Source organism: Squalius cephalus (genome assembly GCF_949319135.1).
Source record: "Squalius cephalus genome assembly, chromosome: 3".
NCBI classification, from domain to species: Eukaryota; Metazoa; Chordata; class Actinopteri; order Cypriniformes; family Leuciscidae; genus Squalius; species Squalius cephalus.
This window is the reverse complement of record NC_137124.1, coordinates 16,685,555-16,703,864: the sequence shown is the minus strand read 5'-3', so window position 1 is coordinate 16,703,864 and position 18,310 is coordinate 16,685,555. Positions and strand designations below refer to the sequence as shown.

Sequence of the window (18,310 nt, the reverse complement as noted above, 5' to 3'; positions counted from 1 at the left end):
GAGGAATGTTGTGTAGTCCCAACCAGCCATTTGTTGTAGTCCTTAAAAAGCAATAACTTTAAAAGAAAATATCTCCCTTTTCTTTGAACTTTGAGCGTCGTAACTTTGCAGATGTTGTTTATGCTCAAACAGCAACATAACACACTAACTAAAGTTAGAAAAGTGAAATCATAATCAACCACCCCTTTAAAACTCTTAAATATATCCTAATAATGAGATAAATAACATACCTAAAAAGTTCATTAGCAAAGAAAAATCATGCAAATGTAAAATTATGTTTATGTTTTCTATTAGTGTTGTGAGGTAGCATTTATTTACAACAGCATTTATTTACAGTATAGGGATAAGTTGTTGGTTTCAAAATAACTTTAATGAATTTGTAACAGATACATGTGGGGAAATCATTTCAAAGTTTCAAGCACACAGTCAGCAATAAGTGTTGCAACACTCCCCCCAGTCTTCCCATACTTACATCATGCACACCTTGGCTCCTAAACAGTACAATCAAGAGACCTTGCCCAATGACACATGCTATCAGACTAAATCATCCTGCAAAGTCAAAGTCCACTTGGCTAGAATCACAGTACACATTATTCTCAAAAAGATATTCATCACCAGCAGTGACTCAGTATGACCAGTTTCAAACAGTGAGGCAGAAGGGACTGTAAACAACCGAAATTGAGCGAATAGACAGAGGACCTCGACCACAGAGCATGATGGAAACAACGTCCTCCCTGTTCAGGTAAGTTTAGTATTGTAAATTTGTTGACAATAAATTCGGTTATTTATAATATACCTTTAGAAGTATATGCTTTAAAAAGTTGCCAAATTTACATATTTAGTCCAAATTAATTGACCAATGGTGATAGTAAATAGATAAAAAAATACGTATTTATATTTTTGTTTAAAAAGTTATACCATTGTTTGTCTGTAAGTCTTGAAACATTGGACTTTAACTGTTGGTTTCACAGCACATTTGTTTTAATCCATTAACAGCTCTTTAGATAAGAGAGAGTCTGATTACGGCCATGTGCCTGTGCTTGTCCCACTTTTAAAGGAGACATTGATTATTAAAGGAAAAAAAAATCTTATTAAAAATCTTATTTTTTACACATCCTCATGTTGTTCCAAACCTCTTGGTTGCTCTTCTCCGTGTAGTTTTAAAGAATGCGGACTGTTGGTTTCAAACTTAAGAAAGGACACAAAACACACACAAAAAAATAGGCCTACATAAGACATTGGATAGCTTTGTGTTATAAACAAACCGAAGTCTTAAGTCTTAAATCTTAATTGATATTTTAGTTATAATCTTCCCCTTCTAGTGAGCTGTTATCAGATCAGTGAGTCAGTTGAACTTGAGAACCAGATCACAATGATTTAGACAGGAGATGATTCAATGATCAAATAAAAAGAACAAATTGTTCAGGCATCACTAATTCTCTCATTAAAAATGCCAAGAACAGCTAAGGAGGATGTCCAGATTGTCAGTGAATATCAAATTCCATTCTGTTCCTCACACAAAGCTATAGTATATGGCTTCAGAAGGCTTGAAGTACATCAGTCATATGAACTAGTACAGATTTGTTTGAATGTTTTCGAAAGTAGTCTCCAATCTCATTTCCAGTCTCTCTTTCTCTCAGGTCAGTGTCTCGGCGGGTTTGGTCGCCCCCTCAGCGTCCGTTCAGAGTGTGTTCCTGGAACAGAGAGGTCAAAAAAGGAATCACTGCAGGAACTATAGAGGAGCTCCAAGAGAAGGTATGAAAAGAAAACCCCAGTTTTAGTTCAGCTGAAAGTCTTTACATATTTGATCATGCTGTGGGACATTTTTATACCGTGATTCTTACCTCAGGCAGCTCAGGCTCTCTTGGTATCGTCTGAGCTGACTTTGGTGTGTGAGGAAGATGGGACAGAGGTGGACTCCGATGAGTTCCTCATAGCCCTGCCGGACAACACCGTTTTCATGGCCCTGAACCCTGGAGAGATCTGGAAACCTCATCCTGTATGTATGTGTGTTTATGTCAAGCAGAAACCATTTTTTGATTTCATCTGGAATTATTAGTTGTTTCACTTTATCAATATTAGAAAGGTGGTAATATGCATCACATTTATTCTTATCAGTATCACACTTCAAATCAAGACGCAAAATATTAATGACTTTCTTAAGATTCATTCACTTACCAGTATATTATCTGTATTGTTCGGTGCCTTATCTTTTCACTAACTTCCTCCCTTCTAGTTACTTCAAAGGGGTAGCAACAAACCAGGTGATAATAAGCCAAGGACAGGAAAAGACATCGCTCAGATCACCTTTGACCTTTACCGTACGCACCCCAAAGATGTATTCGGCTCACTGAATGTGAAAGCCACATTCCAAGGGCTCTACTCTGTCAGTGCAGATTTTCAATGCTTGGGACCAAAAAAAGTCCTGAGGTAAGCAGGGTTCCCCTCTTAATACAGCAATACAGATTACAGATGGAAACTCTAAGCATTTTAAGGGTTTGTTTTACTAGTTATTTGCACAAAATAATCTTTATCAATTAAGTCAATGAATTGTATTCAACCCATTTGTTGTGTCTCAGGGAGGCGCTCAGAGTCATGTCCAGTCTCCTCAATGCTGCTGGACACTTGCTGATCTCATCGGCTGCTGTAATTCGCCGCATTATCCAAGGGGCGGATCTTCTTCAAGCCCAACGTACCCAGCCTATCGAGTACTGGGAATAACTGGAGAAATCTATATTTTAAGACTTGAATCCGATATCACAAAGAATGTAACTGAGGGAGAGATTTTTTTCTTTTCTTTTTCTGAGACATTAAGGTGTTTCCTATAGATTTATATGGTAACACTAAGGTTCAATTTAACATTAATGCATTAGGTTACATGAATGAACAACAATTTTACAACATTTATTAATCTAGGTAAATGTTCTTTTCTATACTAGGGTTCAAAAGTTTGGGGTTGGTAATATTTTTTAAATGTTTTTGATAGAAATCACTTTTGCTTACCAAGACTGGATTTATTTGATCAAAACACACTAAAACATTAATATTTTTATTAATATTAATATTTAAAGTAACTTTTTTATTTGAATACATTTTAAAATGTAACTTATTCATTTGATGGCAGAGCTGAATTTTCAGCATCATTACAGTCTTCAGTGTCACATGATCCTTCAGAAATCATTCTAATATGCTGATTCGCTGCTCAACTAACACTTAATTTTATTGTTCCAACTTATTTGGGAAAAAGTTGTACTGGTTAATATTTTTGTGGAAATCATGATTAATTTTTCCAGGATTCTTTGATGAATAGAAATGTCAAAAGATCAGCATTTATTTGAATTTTTAAAATTGAATAGTAAAACATGCATACTTTAGTACTATATTATATACTGTATATTTATAAATTAACATTCACCTAGATTAATAAATGCTGTAAAAATTGTTAATCATTGTTAGATGATACCTAATGCATTAACTAATGTTAATGAACTTTATTGTAAATTGTAAAGTTACCATTTATACCTTGCTGGTTTTATGGACAATTCATGGAAAAAGTTGCTCCAGGAAAATGCTTAGGTTTCTATGAAAACCTAAGTTTCTATGCCTTTTAAGAGTAATTTTTTTATTTTTAGACTAGGACTACCCAGTGTTACTTATTCTGTGTGTTTGACTCTCTTTATACATGTTCATTTCAATTGTACCATTCAATATGTTTACATGATAGACCACTGTATTATAATTTTATCTTCTCCATTTGATACACTGAAAAAAGTGATCAATTGACTTTAAAAAAAAGGTGAGGAAACCTGTTGCCTTAAAACGATTAAGTGAATACACTTAACTTCATTTTCTCAAATAGGCATGAAGTTTATTACTTTATAATTTTAAGGCAGCGGGTTTCCTCACTTTTTTAAAGTTAAGTCAACTGATCACCTTTTACAGTATAGTCGCTTTAGATAGAAGTGTCAGCTAAATGAATAAATGTAAAAATGTAAATACAAAATTGTTGTAATGGTGAATGTTTAGAAAATAAACATGTTTTTAAGATCAATTTATTAAGTAAAACCAAACTGGTACAAAAAGCTTCAGCACAAAAAAAGACAGTCTTTCTAATCAGCTTAGTTAATGCATAGACTAATCAACTTCAAAAAGATACTACTCAAGATTTTAATTAGTTTTCAACAAAAAAAAAGGATCACAAATATTATGATTGGGGAAAAAAAAGAAAAGGAAAAAAAAAATCAAGCACATAAATTATGTAGTATTATGTCAGAACAATGTTTCCGTCAAAGAAACATATCTGTGTAGCACACGTGTGGAGCTAAAAGATTTTAGTTATGCTGCTAATAACCTTAAATACAATTGACCTTTGTAAAGGCAAACATCTACATATCTAAGCACAAGGTGCAACTTAAACATGAAAATGGCAACATGCATGCATTCGCTCTGTTGAGTCACACAGAGAATTCAATAGACCTCTGATAAAACAAGCTACCAAACAAAATACATTGTACTATAAATTCAGTGCCTTGCCATACACAGTTTTGTTTCGATTACTTTAAAGTACATATTCTAATACTAAATACTTTTGATTCAAGTAAGATGCTTAGGTTTGGAGATACATATTGCATAACAATGTTGTGAGAGAGGTTCTACAAGGCCCTGGTCATAGCATTAAATTGGGATAGAAATATCCAGATAGGTTAAGAGAAAAAAAGTATTTGTGTAACATCTTTGGCAGTGATGTGGAATTCAGTTTCCACCTATCTGCACAGCTACAAATGCCATTGCAAACTGACTTTGCTGCCGAGGTCAGAGTTCACCCTCAGGCAAAACTGGGGTTCCTCCTCTGAAAAGTTCATTCCAGTTTGTTGCTTCGCCACCTCCACCTCCGTTGACTACAGTAGAATGACCCAAACTCAACCCAGAGCCCATGTTCTCAAACGAGACTCTTCCCCGTGAATACTTCCCGCCCCTTTTCTGTTGTTGCATTATGACAGCGATGATGCGTTCCCTCTCCTGTGAGGTCATCCAGCGCATCTGATTGTGTTTGACATGGTAACGTGTGTCTCCGTACCACTGGATGATCTCTGTCCTTGTCAGGCCTGTCTTCTGCTGGAGAATCAAGTAGTCGTCGCTTGTGGGCCACTGGCAGCGAAGGAAGTTTTGCCGCAAAATTTCCAACTGCTCCCTCGTCTTCTTACGAAGTCGCACGTTTGGTTCTACCCGGCCGCGGAGGAATGACGGAGACGGAGAAGGAGACGGAGAAGGAGAAGGGGAGATATCCGCAGAGTACTGCTGAACGGAAGCATTGCTGTCATCAAACTCACCTTCGTCACTTACTTCCTCCTTGGTCTCATTTGATTGGTTGAGTGGTTCCTCATCGTCAGCCACATCCACATCAACCTCGAACCCCGCCACTGCGTCGTCAGCCTCGTCGTTGTCATAAAAATCAGCACCAGGTAGAGCATCGTTCTCCAGCTCGTTCTGAGAGTTCTGTTTGGGGAGCTGCATTGACCGATTGCGCCCCGCGAGCTTGGCTAGCCACGCCCGGCCGTTCTTGCGAAGCTGGTAGCGACTGTCAGCGAACCATTTGCGGATTTCACGTCGATTAAGTCCAGTCATTTTCTGGAGCCGCTGAACCTCGCCGTCAGAGGGCCAAGACTTCTGTACAAAACTACGGCGCAGGGCCATCAGCTGCGCTTTCGATTTTTTCCCTGGCAAGCAGTGTAGAGACTGTGAGAGCTCGGGGAGTTCGGGGTATGGCATTGCGGTCTGTTGATCGTTCATAATCACGAACGGTGAACGTCCATAGGCATCGAGCAGCTGGACTCCAGTATTATTAGGCGGTACGTTTCTATTATCACTTTGGAAGTGGGGATTAACTTGAGGAACTTGGGATGCAGGTCCAAGACCGTTTTTGTACACGACATTAGAACTGAGCAACTGTTGCGCACCGTTATTGGATTGGGAAGCATTATTCTGGCTAAAATGCAAGCGGTTTTGGTCACTGATGTGTTGAGGAACAGTACGGCTGGGTTTAGGTGTGTGGTCTCTCTGATCTACATGGGCATCTGCCGCAGGTGGCGGTATAAAATCCTGTTGAGTTTCATCACGTCCTAAACAATCCTCCTCGTCGTTGATTTCCACACACTCCTCGGCGACTGCTTTTTTCTGAATTCGCCACAGCTTGCGTCGCGTTTCTTGGATGTCGTCATCAGCCCAGCTAATTCCGTAACGTACCCGTTGCATCATGAACCACGCTTTAACTCTCTCCGGCGGTAATTCACACTTTCGAGCTAGAGCGCTCGCCTCCTGTGATGTGGGGTATGGGAACTCATTAAACGCTTCCACGAGTTCTGACACGGCATCCAGCTCGTGGACCTGCTCCGAGCGCACCCAGATGAGCTTTAACCCCTCGGATACCAATGGTAGACAGACTAGGTTAGCCTGGTTGTGTGTTGATGTGCCAGAGGAGGCCGTTTGCTTCTTTTGGCAGGACTTCTTAGTCCCTGAAGAGCAGGGTGACTTCTCCTGAGGTAATTCGGGGGATGAGCTCTGCGTTTCTTCAGGAGCAGGCGAGACGTCCATCTTCTCTTGTTCTTTTGCCTCCATGGAGGATGTCGTCTCATTTGAGTCTTCGGGAGTCTGAAGTGAAGTAGATTCAGATCCCTCAGTGGTGACTGGCTGAAAAGAGCGAGATCAAGAAATATGAATACAAAATGCATCAGGTGAGAAATTCATAATCCACAAATTTCTCCAATAAGGTTAAAATGCCATAAAAGGCAATCACTGCAGTTAAAGTCAACATGAAATCAAAATTGACAATTATAATTTTTTAATGGAATAGCCTACTGCAGTGTTTATTATAAATTATTTACCCATGCACATCATTCTTTTTTAAAATTCATAAGCCCTAATAATCTTTAATATTAACTTTTCCTCCCCCTCGCAATGATATCTCTTCTCTGATGAAATCTGCACTAATGCGAGGGCTGGACAATGATGCTTCCCCTCCAGCATACTGTCAATCACATGACATCACAGCAATTAGATTACTAGGGCACTGTGATCTTCCATAAACAATAAAAATTGGCGATTTAGATTTCATTTTGACTTTAACATATTGTCTGTGTCCAAATTCAGAGGCTGCATCCTTCGAAGGCAGCGAAGGTCACACTGAGCGTTGTTAAATGGATGGTTCGGAGTAAAATCAACCTAGGGTCCTTTGCACCATGACCTCGAGCCAAACACCCCCCCAGAAGCTTTTTTTCCCTTGGTCGAACATTATTAAAGTTAGAGCTTATTTAGAGATATCAGCCGAATGGCTTGGTGTAGGCGCTAATGGATCCAAGGTTGTATCTCGTAAATTACCCCACTAATAATGCCCAGAATTTTCCCAAATCACGGAAGTGACCTCGATGTCCGGGTTAGTGGTAGCATAAGCCATCAGGCAAGTGTTATTTAAATAAACTGCTGATGTACTTACAAACTTTCCAATGCCTTGTTTTAGGAGTACAGAACCTATTTGTACTACTGTAGAAGTTTGGTACCATTCCGGGCATTATTAGTGGGGTAATTTACGAGATACAACCTTGGATCCGTTAGCACCTGCACTAAGCCATTCGGCTGATATCTCTATGGTGCAAAGGACCCTAGGTTGAAATTACTCCGAACTACATAGCCTATGTAGGATTGTTCTTGTCGCCTAGCAATTGTGGCGAGCGGCAGTAATGTTTGTATTGGACTTTTTTTAAAGTTATATTAAACTGTCTGAAAACAAAACAGGGTTCACAATCTGTCTAAATATGTTCACCATGGTCCTTTTCTGTATATATTAAGGGTATATAAACTATATATAGCCTAATCGCATATTAGTCAGATAAAAGTCTTTTGACTTTTGATTTGAGCTGAAACCTAATACTTACTTTTAAAAGTATAGTTCGGCAATTTCTCTATAAAAGATTTCTGTCGTCACTGGCGCGCAATGAATTCTGGGGTAGGAAGGGTCGCGAAGGATCCATCTGATGTATCCTTCATTTCATGGGAAACGAAGGACACATTTGAAGGAACCTTCGAATTGGGACAGCCTTCGAATACGCCCTTTGAAGGATGCAGCCTCTGAATTTGTACGCAGCTTGTCCAGTGTCCTTTAGAGGTCACATTTGTTGGCTGCATACGTCATTGAGGCTGTTTTACAGTATTTACACCTCACTAGGTATAAGAGTTTTATAGTGGTTGCTTTTCTGATACATCCTCAGTGACGGACGGTATGCAACCGACAAATGCAACCAACGGAAATGCAATTATGCATGTTTTCAAATAGGTTCCCCTCCCAACACTCTACCATTGGTTTGTCAAAGAGTTAGCCCCGCCCCAAACAATAGTTTTTACACTTTAGGAATAGGGTAAAAGCTCTCTGCATATAACGTTATAGCCGTAATAGGAGAAATTATTTACATTTAAACAAATACTCTATTTACAGAATCTTTAGTGGACCACACAGCTAACAATAAATACTGATATTAACACAAAACTTTACTTACTTTATCCTTGACAAAGCTTTTTCCCAGGTCACCCACTCGCTCCTCCTCGAGCGCTCCACATCGCTCGTTCCTCACCGAGTCAGAAAGGCTGGTCACAGGGTGAGCGGCGTGCAGGTGCTGACTGAGACATTTAACATCTTGCGCTTTATAACCACAAATCCGACACTCGTAAGCATCCTTAACCGTCTCCCCAGCATCTCCTCCAGGGTTCTCCGCTGGGTCTGGTGGTGAAGAGTGCGTGCTTGCGCTCTCGAGCTGCGGAGCTGCGCACTGCTCCATGGCAACCTATGCACGACCTAGCCAAGACGCAATTCATACAAGCTAACACAGAGATCAGGTAGCTAAATTTCTCCCACAACAAAGTCGATGCGCAATACTCCAAAGGATGCAACGAGTTTCATTTGAATAAAATAGATGTATACGGAGTCCACATGCAAGAGGTGAATGCTGAATCCGAATTTATGGCCACACTGGTCAGAGTATGGAACAAAGGCTGGCTAGCCAGCGAGCTAGCACAAGAGCTTGTCTTGTTGGCTTCACACAGAAGCATAAAAAAGTAAAAATAGCCAGCTCGGATGCAGACTGGTTTATTTTTTGTTTTTCTATCCTTCATTAGATGTAGTTACTTAAGAAATAAGGCAATTACAGGTGCTACTCCGAGCCAATTGCACTCGCCTATGGGTCGCACAGTTGTCCAGAAAGCTGTCATAGGTTTGGTTTGTCGCATCCTCCGAGTGTGAAGCCAGAGCGGCTTCAAAATAAAAGTTCATTCAGATCTTCTGATTCAAGAAGTTTTATTGAGATGGTAAAATAGCTTTACATTTCCAAAACATTAGTAACAGTATATAGCCTATACACATTTGCACACATACAAATATAATAAAATAAGTAAAAAAAACAAGAATAGGTTATGTTTAATCATAAGACAAAACCTTTCAGGGATGTCCTCATTTACAAACACTGTTAACAAATACATTTTAACAATGGTTTCTTTGGGATTAGATATTAGTCAAGCATTTATAATTTGCTTGATATAAAAGCCATAAACAAAAATATGTGTGTGTGTGTGTGTGTGTGTGTGTCAATGTGATTGTACATGGACTTCACTTGACATTACTTTTGAGAAGTAGAAATGACAAAGTCAATTCTAAAATAAAATAAAAATTCTTTCTTTTTTTATTCAGAAATGTATGTGCTTTGTTACGGAATTGACATGTACTGTATTTTGATCTAATAAATGATGAAATTATTTCTTTCATTCAATTTTACTAGTATGTCTGACTCTGAACTTATACAATCAACTAAGAATGTTAATTAAGATATTATAATTTATTGATACTGATTCAGTCTTACAGTCTTCTTATAATCAGCAGTGAAAGGCTTTCAATTTACTGGAAAGGTAAATTGTCTCAATTTGATCTTGAAACACTTGAAAAAACATCTGTAAGAATTCAAACATAAATCTTGTCATTCAATTTGTACTGGTTTAGCAAGTACATCAATGTAGAACAATAATGATTATCGCAGAAAACTTATCAGTAAATGTGTTGTCCACATAGTTAAAAGAATAAAGGTCACACGAACCATCATAATCATTTCTGTAAATATAATTTCATTAGTAATATATTACCATGCACCATAAAAATACTGTAAATGGAAACCAAAGGTCAGTTTCTGTGTATATAAAGAGAGTCGTAGGGTTTCAACTTACAGACTCATAGTGAAGACAGAGAGTGATCTTGTAACAAAACGTTCTGAATATTTGAAGTGATAACGAGAAGATCAGCGGCAAGTATGTCGGCCACGCATGAAGTTCCAGAGAAACCCTTATTTGTGAGCTGTGATTTATGTGTGGAGGTGAAAACTCCGGCACTGAAGACCTGCTTGAAGTGTGAAATCTCTATGTGTGCTCAGCACCTACAGACCCACCTGACCACTCCAGTGCTGCTGCAAACCCATCCGCTGACTAACCCTGTAGAACCAGGTTCCTCTAGTCAAATGGCCAGCAAATGCTCAGCTCACGGCAAGCTAGTGGAATACTACTGCCTGGATGATCGTGTATTGGTGTGCATGTCTTGTGCCATCGAGGAAGGACATCGCCTGCATAACATGAAGACGCTACAGAATGCCTATCTGGAGCTGGTGGACCAACTGAAAGAAGAGTTAGAGACACTGGCTCAGAGGCAAAACCAGGCAAAGAAGCTGGAAATGTGGCATGTAGACCAAATGCAGACTCTGAAGGACTGTGTTAGTCAGCTCATGGAGACTAGATCAACCCTGAAGGATCTGGTCTTTACAAGTTTAGAGACCTCAGTATCAGCCAGACTGGGGACACTTCAGAAAGCCCAGCAAGCTATCAGTTCAGCTCTGGAGGAAAGGGATCATTTCAGCTTCTTGCAGAAATTTGCCAGTGTACAGAAAGCAATGATGGACGCTCGCACAGTGGATCTGAAACTGGGCTTGGAGTCAAAACCCAATCGCACTAAATTAATTGAAAATATCAAAAAGACTGGACAAATTATTAAGAAGCAGGAGGATAAACTCCAGCAAAAGTTTCTTTCTTTTGCTGACCCTGAACATTACCCATTTGCACAGAATGAAGCAAACGTGGTGTCGGAGCTGACCTTTGACCCTCAGACTCTAGGGCCCGGGATGACTCTGTCTAAAGATCTTAAAACACTGTGCTTCAACTCCTCTGCCACGAAACTGGCCGATCATCGGATTGTTCGCTGCCTGCAACATCTTCAAACAAACAGTCTGCGCTGGTTCTTCCAACTCTCCGAACATTTTGACTGGACCATAGGTCTTTGTGACACCTCAACCACTAACAGTTATACGGATAAAGAGGTATACGGATTGAGGAAAAACAATAATAATCTCTCTTATTTTAAAAACACATATGAAGTAAATAGCTCTATATCAGAGATGAGCATGACATCACACATGTTTACATTTGGCCAACAGCGTCACAACAGGTTTAGGGTGGGATCTGAAATACAAGTGCCACATGAATTCCCGGCCAACAGTCCATGGAAGATAGAAGCGACCTGGGACCATACTTCACAGCTGCTAACCTTTTACAGCAGAAACAAACCAACCAAAGGTTTTTTACTGTGTCAACACAAAACAAATAGGAACTACAGACTTTGCCCTTTTTTTGAACGAGAAACAAACATGAGACAAAATGACCGATATGTTGCAGATGGCAGTTCATATACAGAAATACTCTGTGTGATCAAACAATAATCAGAGATGAAAATGACAAAAGGATCATTGTAACAAATTGTTTTTTATTTTTTATTATTGTTAATTGTTTTGTTTATATATTATGAATTATATTTTTAATTAAATAAAAGTTTTCATGGAGTAACCTGTTTTTTTTGTTACTTGTAAAAATATTTTTTTTAAAGCTTATTTAAGCACTCATTTAATATTATTTTAAAGCAAGTTCTCATGTAGAATATTGTTCTTATGTAAATGCATACTAAATCATAGTTCCCAAATGCCATCAACGGACCCAAATGCTTTTGATTAGAGAGGAGATGAGTATTCCAACTGCAATAAAAAATGATAAACAAAACTTATTGATTTTTTTAGTGTCCTGGACTCCTCATCATTCATCTTCTGGATCTCTTTCTTCATCATCTCTTTCTTAAGATGATATATTCAAAAATATTCTGTGAGGTATTTCTGTCATGCATATAATTAGACAAGATTTGTTACTGTAGGATTATGTGTAAACTGACGATTCTTCATAGGCACAGTGGAATTTAATTTTAACAATTGTGTGTGATATTTGTTGTCAAACTTTACACCAGCATGTCACTTTTGTTTCTTTCGATGTATTTGTTGTACAAAGTACAACAATAATGATTATTGCTGAAAACTTGAATAACTGAAGATGATAATAAAGACCGTTGTAGTTAAGTCAGTTTTTTTAATTAATATACGTTTTAATTTTTTTCATTTAACCTTTATAAAAATAAAGTCAGACATGAGTCATGATTCCCCATGGAACTTAAAGGGAGGATGAAATAAAAAATTTGGCAGTTAACGAGTTGTCCAAGTTAAAGAATAAAGGTCACAAATGAACCATGATAAACATCTCTTTATCCTAGCAAATATAATTTCATTAGTAATATATTAACATGCACCATGAAAATACTGCAAACCAAATCCAAAGGTCAGTTTCTGTGTATATAAAGAGAGTCTTAGATGGTTTTAACTCTCAGACTCATAGTGAAGACAGAGAGAGAGATCTTATTACATTTGTAACAAAACGTTCTGAATATGTGAAGTGAAAGAAGATCAGCAGCTCTTACCTCTCATGTGATCAAATCAATGTGATGTTAAAGTAGACTTGTAGTCAAGACCGCCTAAACCGAGACCAAGACACTACCAAGACCAGAGGGTATCGAGACCAAGACAAGACCAAGACCAAGACCAAGACAGAATAAGTCAAGACCAAGGCCAAGTCGAGACCAAGACCGAGACCAAGTCGAGACCGAAAAAAAAAAAAAAAAGACTAGTGTTGAAGCTAAGCTATAACTTGTATGAATTCAAGAACAGCAGCATAGGGTTCAGCCGCAGTTGGCAGAACAATACAGAGACAGACCATGTCATGTGTGTGACTGTGAGCTCACTGTAAATGTTTTTGCAGACTGGGTGAGATCAAATATGTGAGCAATTATTGCATGACGGCTTTTACTGCACTATTAGAGGATTGAGACTCCCTTAACTTTTGTGTATGTTGAGGACTGACATGACTGGTACTGACTGGTTCATCTGACAAAACATCAAACACCTCCAACACCATCTTGCTCCTCCAACAAGTGTCTAAAGAATGAGAAATATTTAACCAATTGAAATTATACTTAATGTGTAGATGAAATCGTAACAGCAAATTAAAGATGCACAATTATAAACTTGGATTAGGCCTAATGTTTAGTCAACACAACATAGATATGCAGATGATATTTAAAAGACCATTTATTTAGTCTAACACCATCTTAAATACAATACTGTATTCAAACAACACACACACACACACACACACACACACACACACAGATATCAAAGACACAAATTCATCTAAGCAAATGCCTGTCTATCTCTGCCGATTTCGGAGTCTCAGACTCCAAATTAATCCATTCTGCAACTTTTAAATACATAATTAATTTTTTAAAAACGAAATTATAGGCTTAAGTGCAGGATCCGAAAGTTGGTCATTTTGTCGCTATGGTTACACACACAACACACACACACCGTTTGGCGGTGCGCTCAAAGTCATCTGTCAGTTGTGCAGTTACCCAAAATCTCCTGAATGAAGATAAAACCCATCATGTCACTGATATGTGTTTTTTAAACCAAGTGATCAAAGTGTTTGTTGCCGCTGCGATCAGTGGCGCGGATACAGTGTTTTCTCGTGTGGCTCGCGCACACACCGCACCGTCATCAATCCGGCGCGCGCTTCAATTCGTTCCGTTGCGGATAATAATGTTGCATTATCGAACGTTGTGTCGTCGTGGATATTGTAGTATTGTATTTCTAAATCCCCCGACCACTATGTCGGTCTGAGACAGCGAGACCTAGACAAGACCGAGAGGTCCGAGACCAAGACAAGACCAAGACCAAAGACCGTCAAGGCCGTGACAAGACCGAGACCACGTAAAAGTGGTCTCGAGACCGGTCTCGAGACCAAGACCGGTCTCGAGACATACATCACTATGTTAAAGAGATGTAAGTGATGTTAAAAATCAGTTATCGTGTTTAAAATAAATTCATTATTGCTTGAAAAGCTAAGGGCAGTTCTCTTTCAATTCACACTTCCTCAGCAACCCCAATTTACCACCAATAAAGGATATTTTTTGGCATCTTTAGTTCTGCGAGGAACCTTAAACATCCACGGAACCTTTCCACTGCACAGAATGTTCTTTATAGTGGAAAAAAGGTTCTTCAGATTATTAAAAAGTGTTTCACACAAAGAAAAAATGTGCTTTTAAGAACTGTTCTGTGAAAGGTTCTATGGGGAACCAAAAATGGTTCTAATGAAAACCTTTCGGAACCTTTTTTTCATTCTCAAACTGTGTGACATTAGCAGGTTAAATACTGGGGAACTTATCCTCGATCTAACTCACTGTGTTTCACAAATAAAAAAAACACAGTCTAGTTGGAAATGTACAAACTCAATATTATGAATGTACTTCTCTATTCTTTGTAATGGTGCTATATCGAGGTCATGAGTTTGATTCATGTATACCTTGAATGCAATAAGTTGCTTTGGATAAAAGTGTTTTTCCAAATGTAAATGTAAAGAAAGTTGACAAATAATGATAAAATATGTTGATTAGGAAGCATATTTAATACAATCTAATTAACACAACTGTTTTTAATTTATATTTACTTATTAGCGAGTTCATTCATTCGCTGAAATTGACAGGTGAGATGATCATTGGGGCTGAGAATGTGCTTTTAATGTTTGTACATGGGTTTAAGAATGGATAGAGTTCCTCAGTGAACCACTGATCAGTGAAAGAGTAGATATGAGACTTGGACTCCACATCATAAAATGAGACCAGACCCTCTTCATAATCCACAAACACACCCACCTTATGGGGCTTCACTCTCAGCGAAAGAGAGACAGAGGTTCCAGCACAGGCACTATACTGGTTCCCATTTCTCAACCGCACTGTCCAGTATCCATTCTGAGGACTCAGCGTGATCTTCCCCTTTCTGTTAATGGATTCTTTGGCAACTCCTAAATCCCAATCAGTTTTTCCCTTCACCTGCACGTCAAAATAAAACCTTCCAGAAGAGAATCCCTGCTTTCCCAGGACATTACCACATTTATCAAACCTCGCAGGGTTGTCCGGGACATTCTGTTTTTTTTCTCCACGTCGCACTTGTTTGCCATCGTCAGACAAGATGAGAGATTTATGAGCTGTATCTGGATCCAGCGTCACGTCCACTAATAAAAATGAGAAAATGATTATATTTATATTAACATCACATACATTACGGACATAGTGACGGGCTGATGCATCACTAATATACTGATGCCATATCACCACGGATTAAAAAGACATCAATTATTTTTGTTTCTACTCACCAGCATATTTTCTTCTCTTTGCGATCTCTAAAAACAGAAATTATTTTAAATGTATTTAAAATGAATTTAGTGGAACACAGAAATCATCACTCCACAAATCACATAAGATTGAAATGCATTCTCACCTTTTCGAATACTCCTCAAATAGCGAACTGAAGAAATTGTAAAATATAAATAATTATATCACAATTATATCATTATAATTGCACAACAATTTCTTTCCATTCAGATGCAACTACAAAATTAAGACTTAAAAAAAATAATATTATTTTGCAATAAAATGAATCAATGAAAAACAGATATCACCTCTTCTTATGTAAACAAAAGTAGCAATTGCAACTGTAGTAATGATGCCGAACACAACTGTAATTGAGATCCAAATGACTGATGTTCTCCAAACTTGAAACATTTTACCTGTAACAAAAACCACCATACAGCATGACATGTGAGCTATAGATAGGCCTAGATATTTAATGTTAAATACAGACAAACAAGCAAAGGCGAACAGTACATTTTCTGTACTAAATCATATAGGCAACAATAAATTTGCAAATCTGTGATTAAATCATAATTCATTATGAATCATCACGACTGCCTTGAAAATATGAGAATGATTGTAGTTTTTTTTAAATTAAATATATAAAAGATGTTTGCAGAATAGTCTGGATACTATATTAATGAAACCAGGCCTAAGTAAGCCACGACTCTCTGTGATTACTGTTTTATACCTCAACTTTATGGTAAAGAGTGGGGAAGCCTCCACCAGTCACTGAATGGTACAAGTTCTGGGATTTACCTGTTATGTAAACTTTCTTGATAAATGGTTTTAACATGACCTCTGAATGATATTTTAAAAAAACAGAGCACTTGGTGGCACGCCACTATTAAAGAGAAGCCAGAAGGATAACTGTGGCAGGCGAAATAAAAATGGAAGATAACCCAATGCTCATTGGTTAAATAGGTTGGAAGTAAATGTATAAGAATGAAAGTTCCAAGGAGATTGTAAGATGATAAGCTGGTGCTTCGTCTTTGCCTGGACCAATAAAGTCTAATCTTTGCCATCTGGAACTTCTCGACTTGAGTGATTTCTTGCAAAGAGGGGAAGCCTTTTTCTACAAAACTACCAAAATCATACTTACTTGAGACACTGATTTCCGTTTGCAGCATATGATGTTTCAGTTTGACTCTGCAGTGATACTTGGTCTCGCTGTTATGCACAGTGATCCTGTGATTCACGCTGAAGCCCTTTGCATCTTTATGCGCTTCTTTAGTGTCAGAAATCAAAACATTTCCTTCACTGTCCAGCCACAGAAGCTCAGGTTCAGGGTTCCAGCCTTCACATGCACACAGCAGACGAAGCCCTCCTGAATGATCAAACTCCTCTATAATGATCAGTGGATGAGTTCCTATAGCTGCAGAGATCAAGCATAACAATAACTCATTTTGTACTTTTGTATATTTTGTGAACTTTTACGTTTATTTCAAAGGCGCTGTAAATCTGAGAGAATATTTCTGCCTGAGCTAGTTTTTGTGTGAATTTGTTGCAAAGAACATCCAAGCACTAAAAAGATCACTTTTATGAAAATAATATAAAACGTCATCAAAATAAAAATAAATATATAATTTCAGTAGTCTGCTCACCTCCAACATTAACAACAACAGTGATATCATCATACCAGGAGTTGGACTCAATAAAACACTTGTAAACTCCTTCATCGGAGACTTGAACTGTTGATAGTTTGAGCGATGCATTTCCATTCTGTAGTAGATCTTGGAACAGTGCTGTTCTCCCTCTGTAGGACTCACTGTGCTCCGTGATTCTGTTTTCTCGATTTACATAGAGATGCACTATTTCATCTTTGTCAAGTCTAAACCATTCCACTTTCATGTCCACAGCACTGGTGTTGGGGTTGATATAACAGGGCAGGATCACGTCTTCACCAGTGACAGTGAAGAGAGGCGCTGCAGGTCCCACAACATTATACAGCTCTAAGACAAAGAAAACCATGTCTGAACTGGTCGTAAAAGATTAGTGGCTTTACAGCTCAACATGTTAAGACGTAGTTTTATTAACCACATTATATAGACTTGGTAGCACTGCATCTTTAAAATGTCAACACTGTCTGTTTTATTTAAGGTGAGAATGATTACCTGATGTTAAATCTGTAAGTGCACAAAAAATCAGAGCCACTCCAACCAACTTCATCCCTTCAAAGAAACAATTGCTCTACTGTATAAAAGAAAAGTCAGGGCATTTATTACAAGTAGTATGCTATGCATTGAATAAAATAAATACAAATAATGATTTAGTCCAAACGCTTACCTGATTCGCCTTTCTGCTGTAAACACAATCTTTGAAAGACTTGCTTTCACTTCCTTTTGAGAAAAACCAGACAAACCAGAAATCACAAACACCAAACACTCACAGTAAAAGGCGCACATGCACACACACACCATTCAACAAACACAGTCTAGATGCCTATACTTGTCGGTTTCACTGTTGTTATCGTTAACTAAGAGTACAAATATATATTTAAAAAAGTCATTAAATGTAATAAAGCTAATGAAAATATAAATGTTAATGAACCACTTCATGACTTATAAATCTTTATGCCACTTAAAACTACATCTGCATTCTCTTTGGTAGTTTCTGAGT

General features: G+C 38.1%; 4 protein-coding genes across 5 annotated transcripts; 2 read left to right on the top strand and 2 right to left on the bottom strand.

Moving 5' to 3' along the window:
* Positions 1–627: 627 nt before the first annotated feature.
* Positions 628–4,054, top strand: cideb (cell death inducing DFFA like effector b). The gene is made up of 5 exons (XM_079865241.1): positions 628–742; positions 1,641–1,755; positions 1,850–1,999; positions 2,237–2,430; positions 2,580–4,054. The coding sequence occupies exons 1-5, from the start codon at positions 714–716 to the stop codon at positions 2,719–2,721; spliced, it is 630 nt and encodes a 209-aa protein (XP_079721367.1). The 5' UTR covers positions 628–713; the 3' UTR covers positions 2,722–4,054.
* On the bottom strand, positions 4,015–9,282 carry homezb (homeobox and leucine zipper encoding b). Its single transcript, XM_079865240.1, has 2 exons — positions 8,547–9,282; positions 4,015–6,687 (listed from the first exon to the last, which is right to left on the bottom strand). The coding sequence occupies exons 1-2, from the start codon at positions 8,823–8,825 to the stop codon at positions 4,813–4,815; spliced, it is 2,154 nt and encodes a 717-aa protein (XP_079721366.1). The 5' UTR covers positions 8,826–9,282; the 3' UTR covers positions 4,015–4,812.
* Positions 9,283–9,331: 49 nt separating this feature from the next.
* Positions 9,332–14,293, top strand: LOC307155241 (tripartite motif-containing protein 6; the record flags this gene model as incomplete). The annotated part of the gene is made up of 2 exons (XM_079865802.1): positions 9,332–11,393; positions 14,084–14,293. Exons 1-2 carry the CDS (start codon positions 10,341–10,343, stop codon positions 14,291–14,293), a joined length of 1,263 nt encoding a protein of 420 aa, XP_079721928.1. The 5' UTR covers positions 9,332–10,340.
* On the bottom strand, positions 13,519–18,242 carry LOC307156133 (butyrophilin subfamily 1 member A1-like). 2 transcript variants are annotated; one of them, XM_079867352.1, is made up of 8 exons: positions 17,978–18,242; positions 17,806–17,884; positions 17,296–17,643; positions 16,794–17,066; positions 15,961–16,068; positions 15,780–15,806; positions 15,655–15,681; positions 13,519–15,513 (listed from the first exon to the last, which is right to left on the bottom strand). In XM_079867352.1, exons 2-8 carry the CDS (start codon positions 17,858–17,860, stop codon positions 14,966–14,968), a joined length of 1,386 nt encoding a protein of 461 aa, XP_079723478.1. In that variant the 5' UTR covers positions 17,861–17,884; positions 17,978–18,242; the 3' UTR covers positions 13,519–14,965. The 2 variants fall into 2 exon arrangements, with proteins under 2 accessions (XP_079723478.1, XP_079723479.1); XM_079867353.1 differs by having other exon boundaries at positions 17,806–17,862; positions 17,978–18,047.
* Positions 18,243–18,310: the final 68 nt, after the last annotated feature.

Bases quoted from the DNA above. Each gene is read 5' to 3' on its own strand.
- homezb (XM_079865240.1), bottom strand. From the start codon at position 8,825: ATGGAGCAGTGCGCAGCTCCGCAGCTCGAGAGCGCAAGCACGCACTCT. The intron at 6,688-8,546 runs GTAAGTAAAGTT...CGCTCTTTTCAG, and splicing joins AAAGCTTTGTCAAGGATAAA to CCAGTCACCACTGAGGGATC.
- cideb (XM_079865241.1), top strand. From the start codon at position 714: ATGATGGAAACAACGTCCTCCCTGTTCAG. The intron at 1,756-1,849 runs GTATGAAAAGAA...TTCTTACCTCAG, and splicing joins TAGAGGAGCTCCAAGAGAAG to GCAGCTCAGGCTCTCTTGGT. The intron at 2,431-2,579 runs GTAAGCAGGGTT...GTTGTGTCTCAG, and splicing joins GGACCAAAAAAAGTCCTGAG to GGAGGCGCTCAGAGTCATGT.
- LOC307156133 (XM_079867352.1), bottom strand. From the start codon at position 17,860: ATGAAGTTGGTTGGAGTGGCTCTGATTTTTTGTGCACTTACAGATTTA. The intron at 16,069-16,793 runs GTAAGTATGATT...TTTTTGTTACAG, and splicing joins AACGGAAATCAGTGTCTCAA to GTAAAATGTTTCAAGTTTGG. The intron at 15,514-15,654 runs GTGAGTAGAAAC...CATTTTTATTAG, and splicing joins AAAGAGAAGAAAATATGCTG to TGGACGTGACGCTGGATCCA.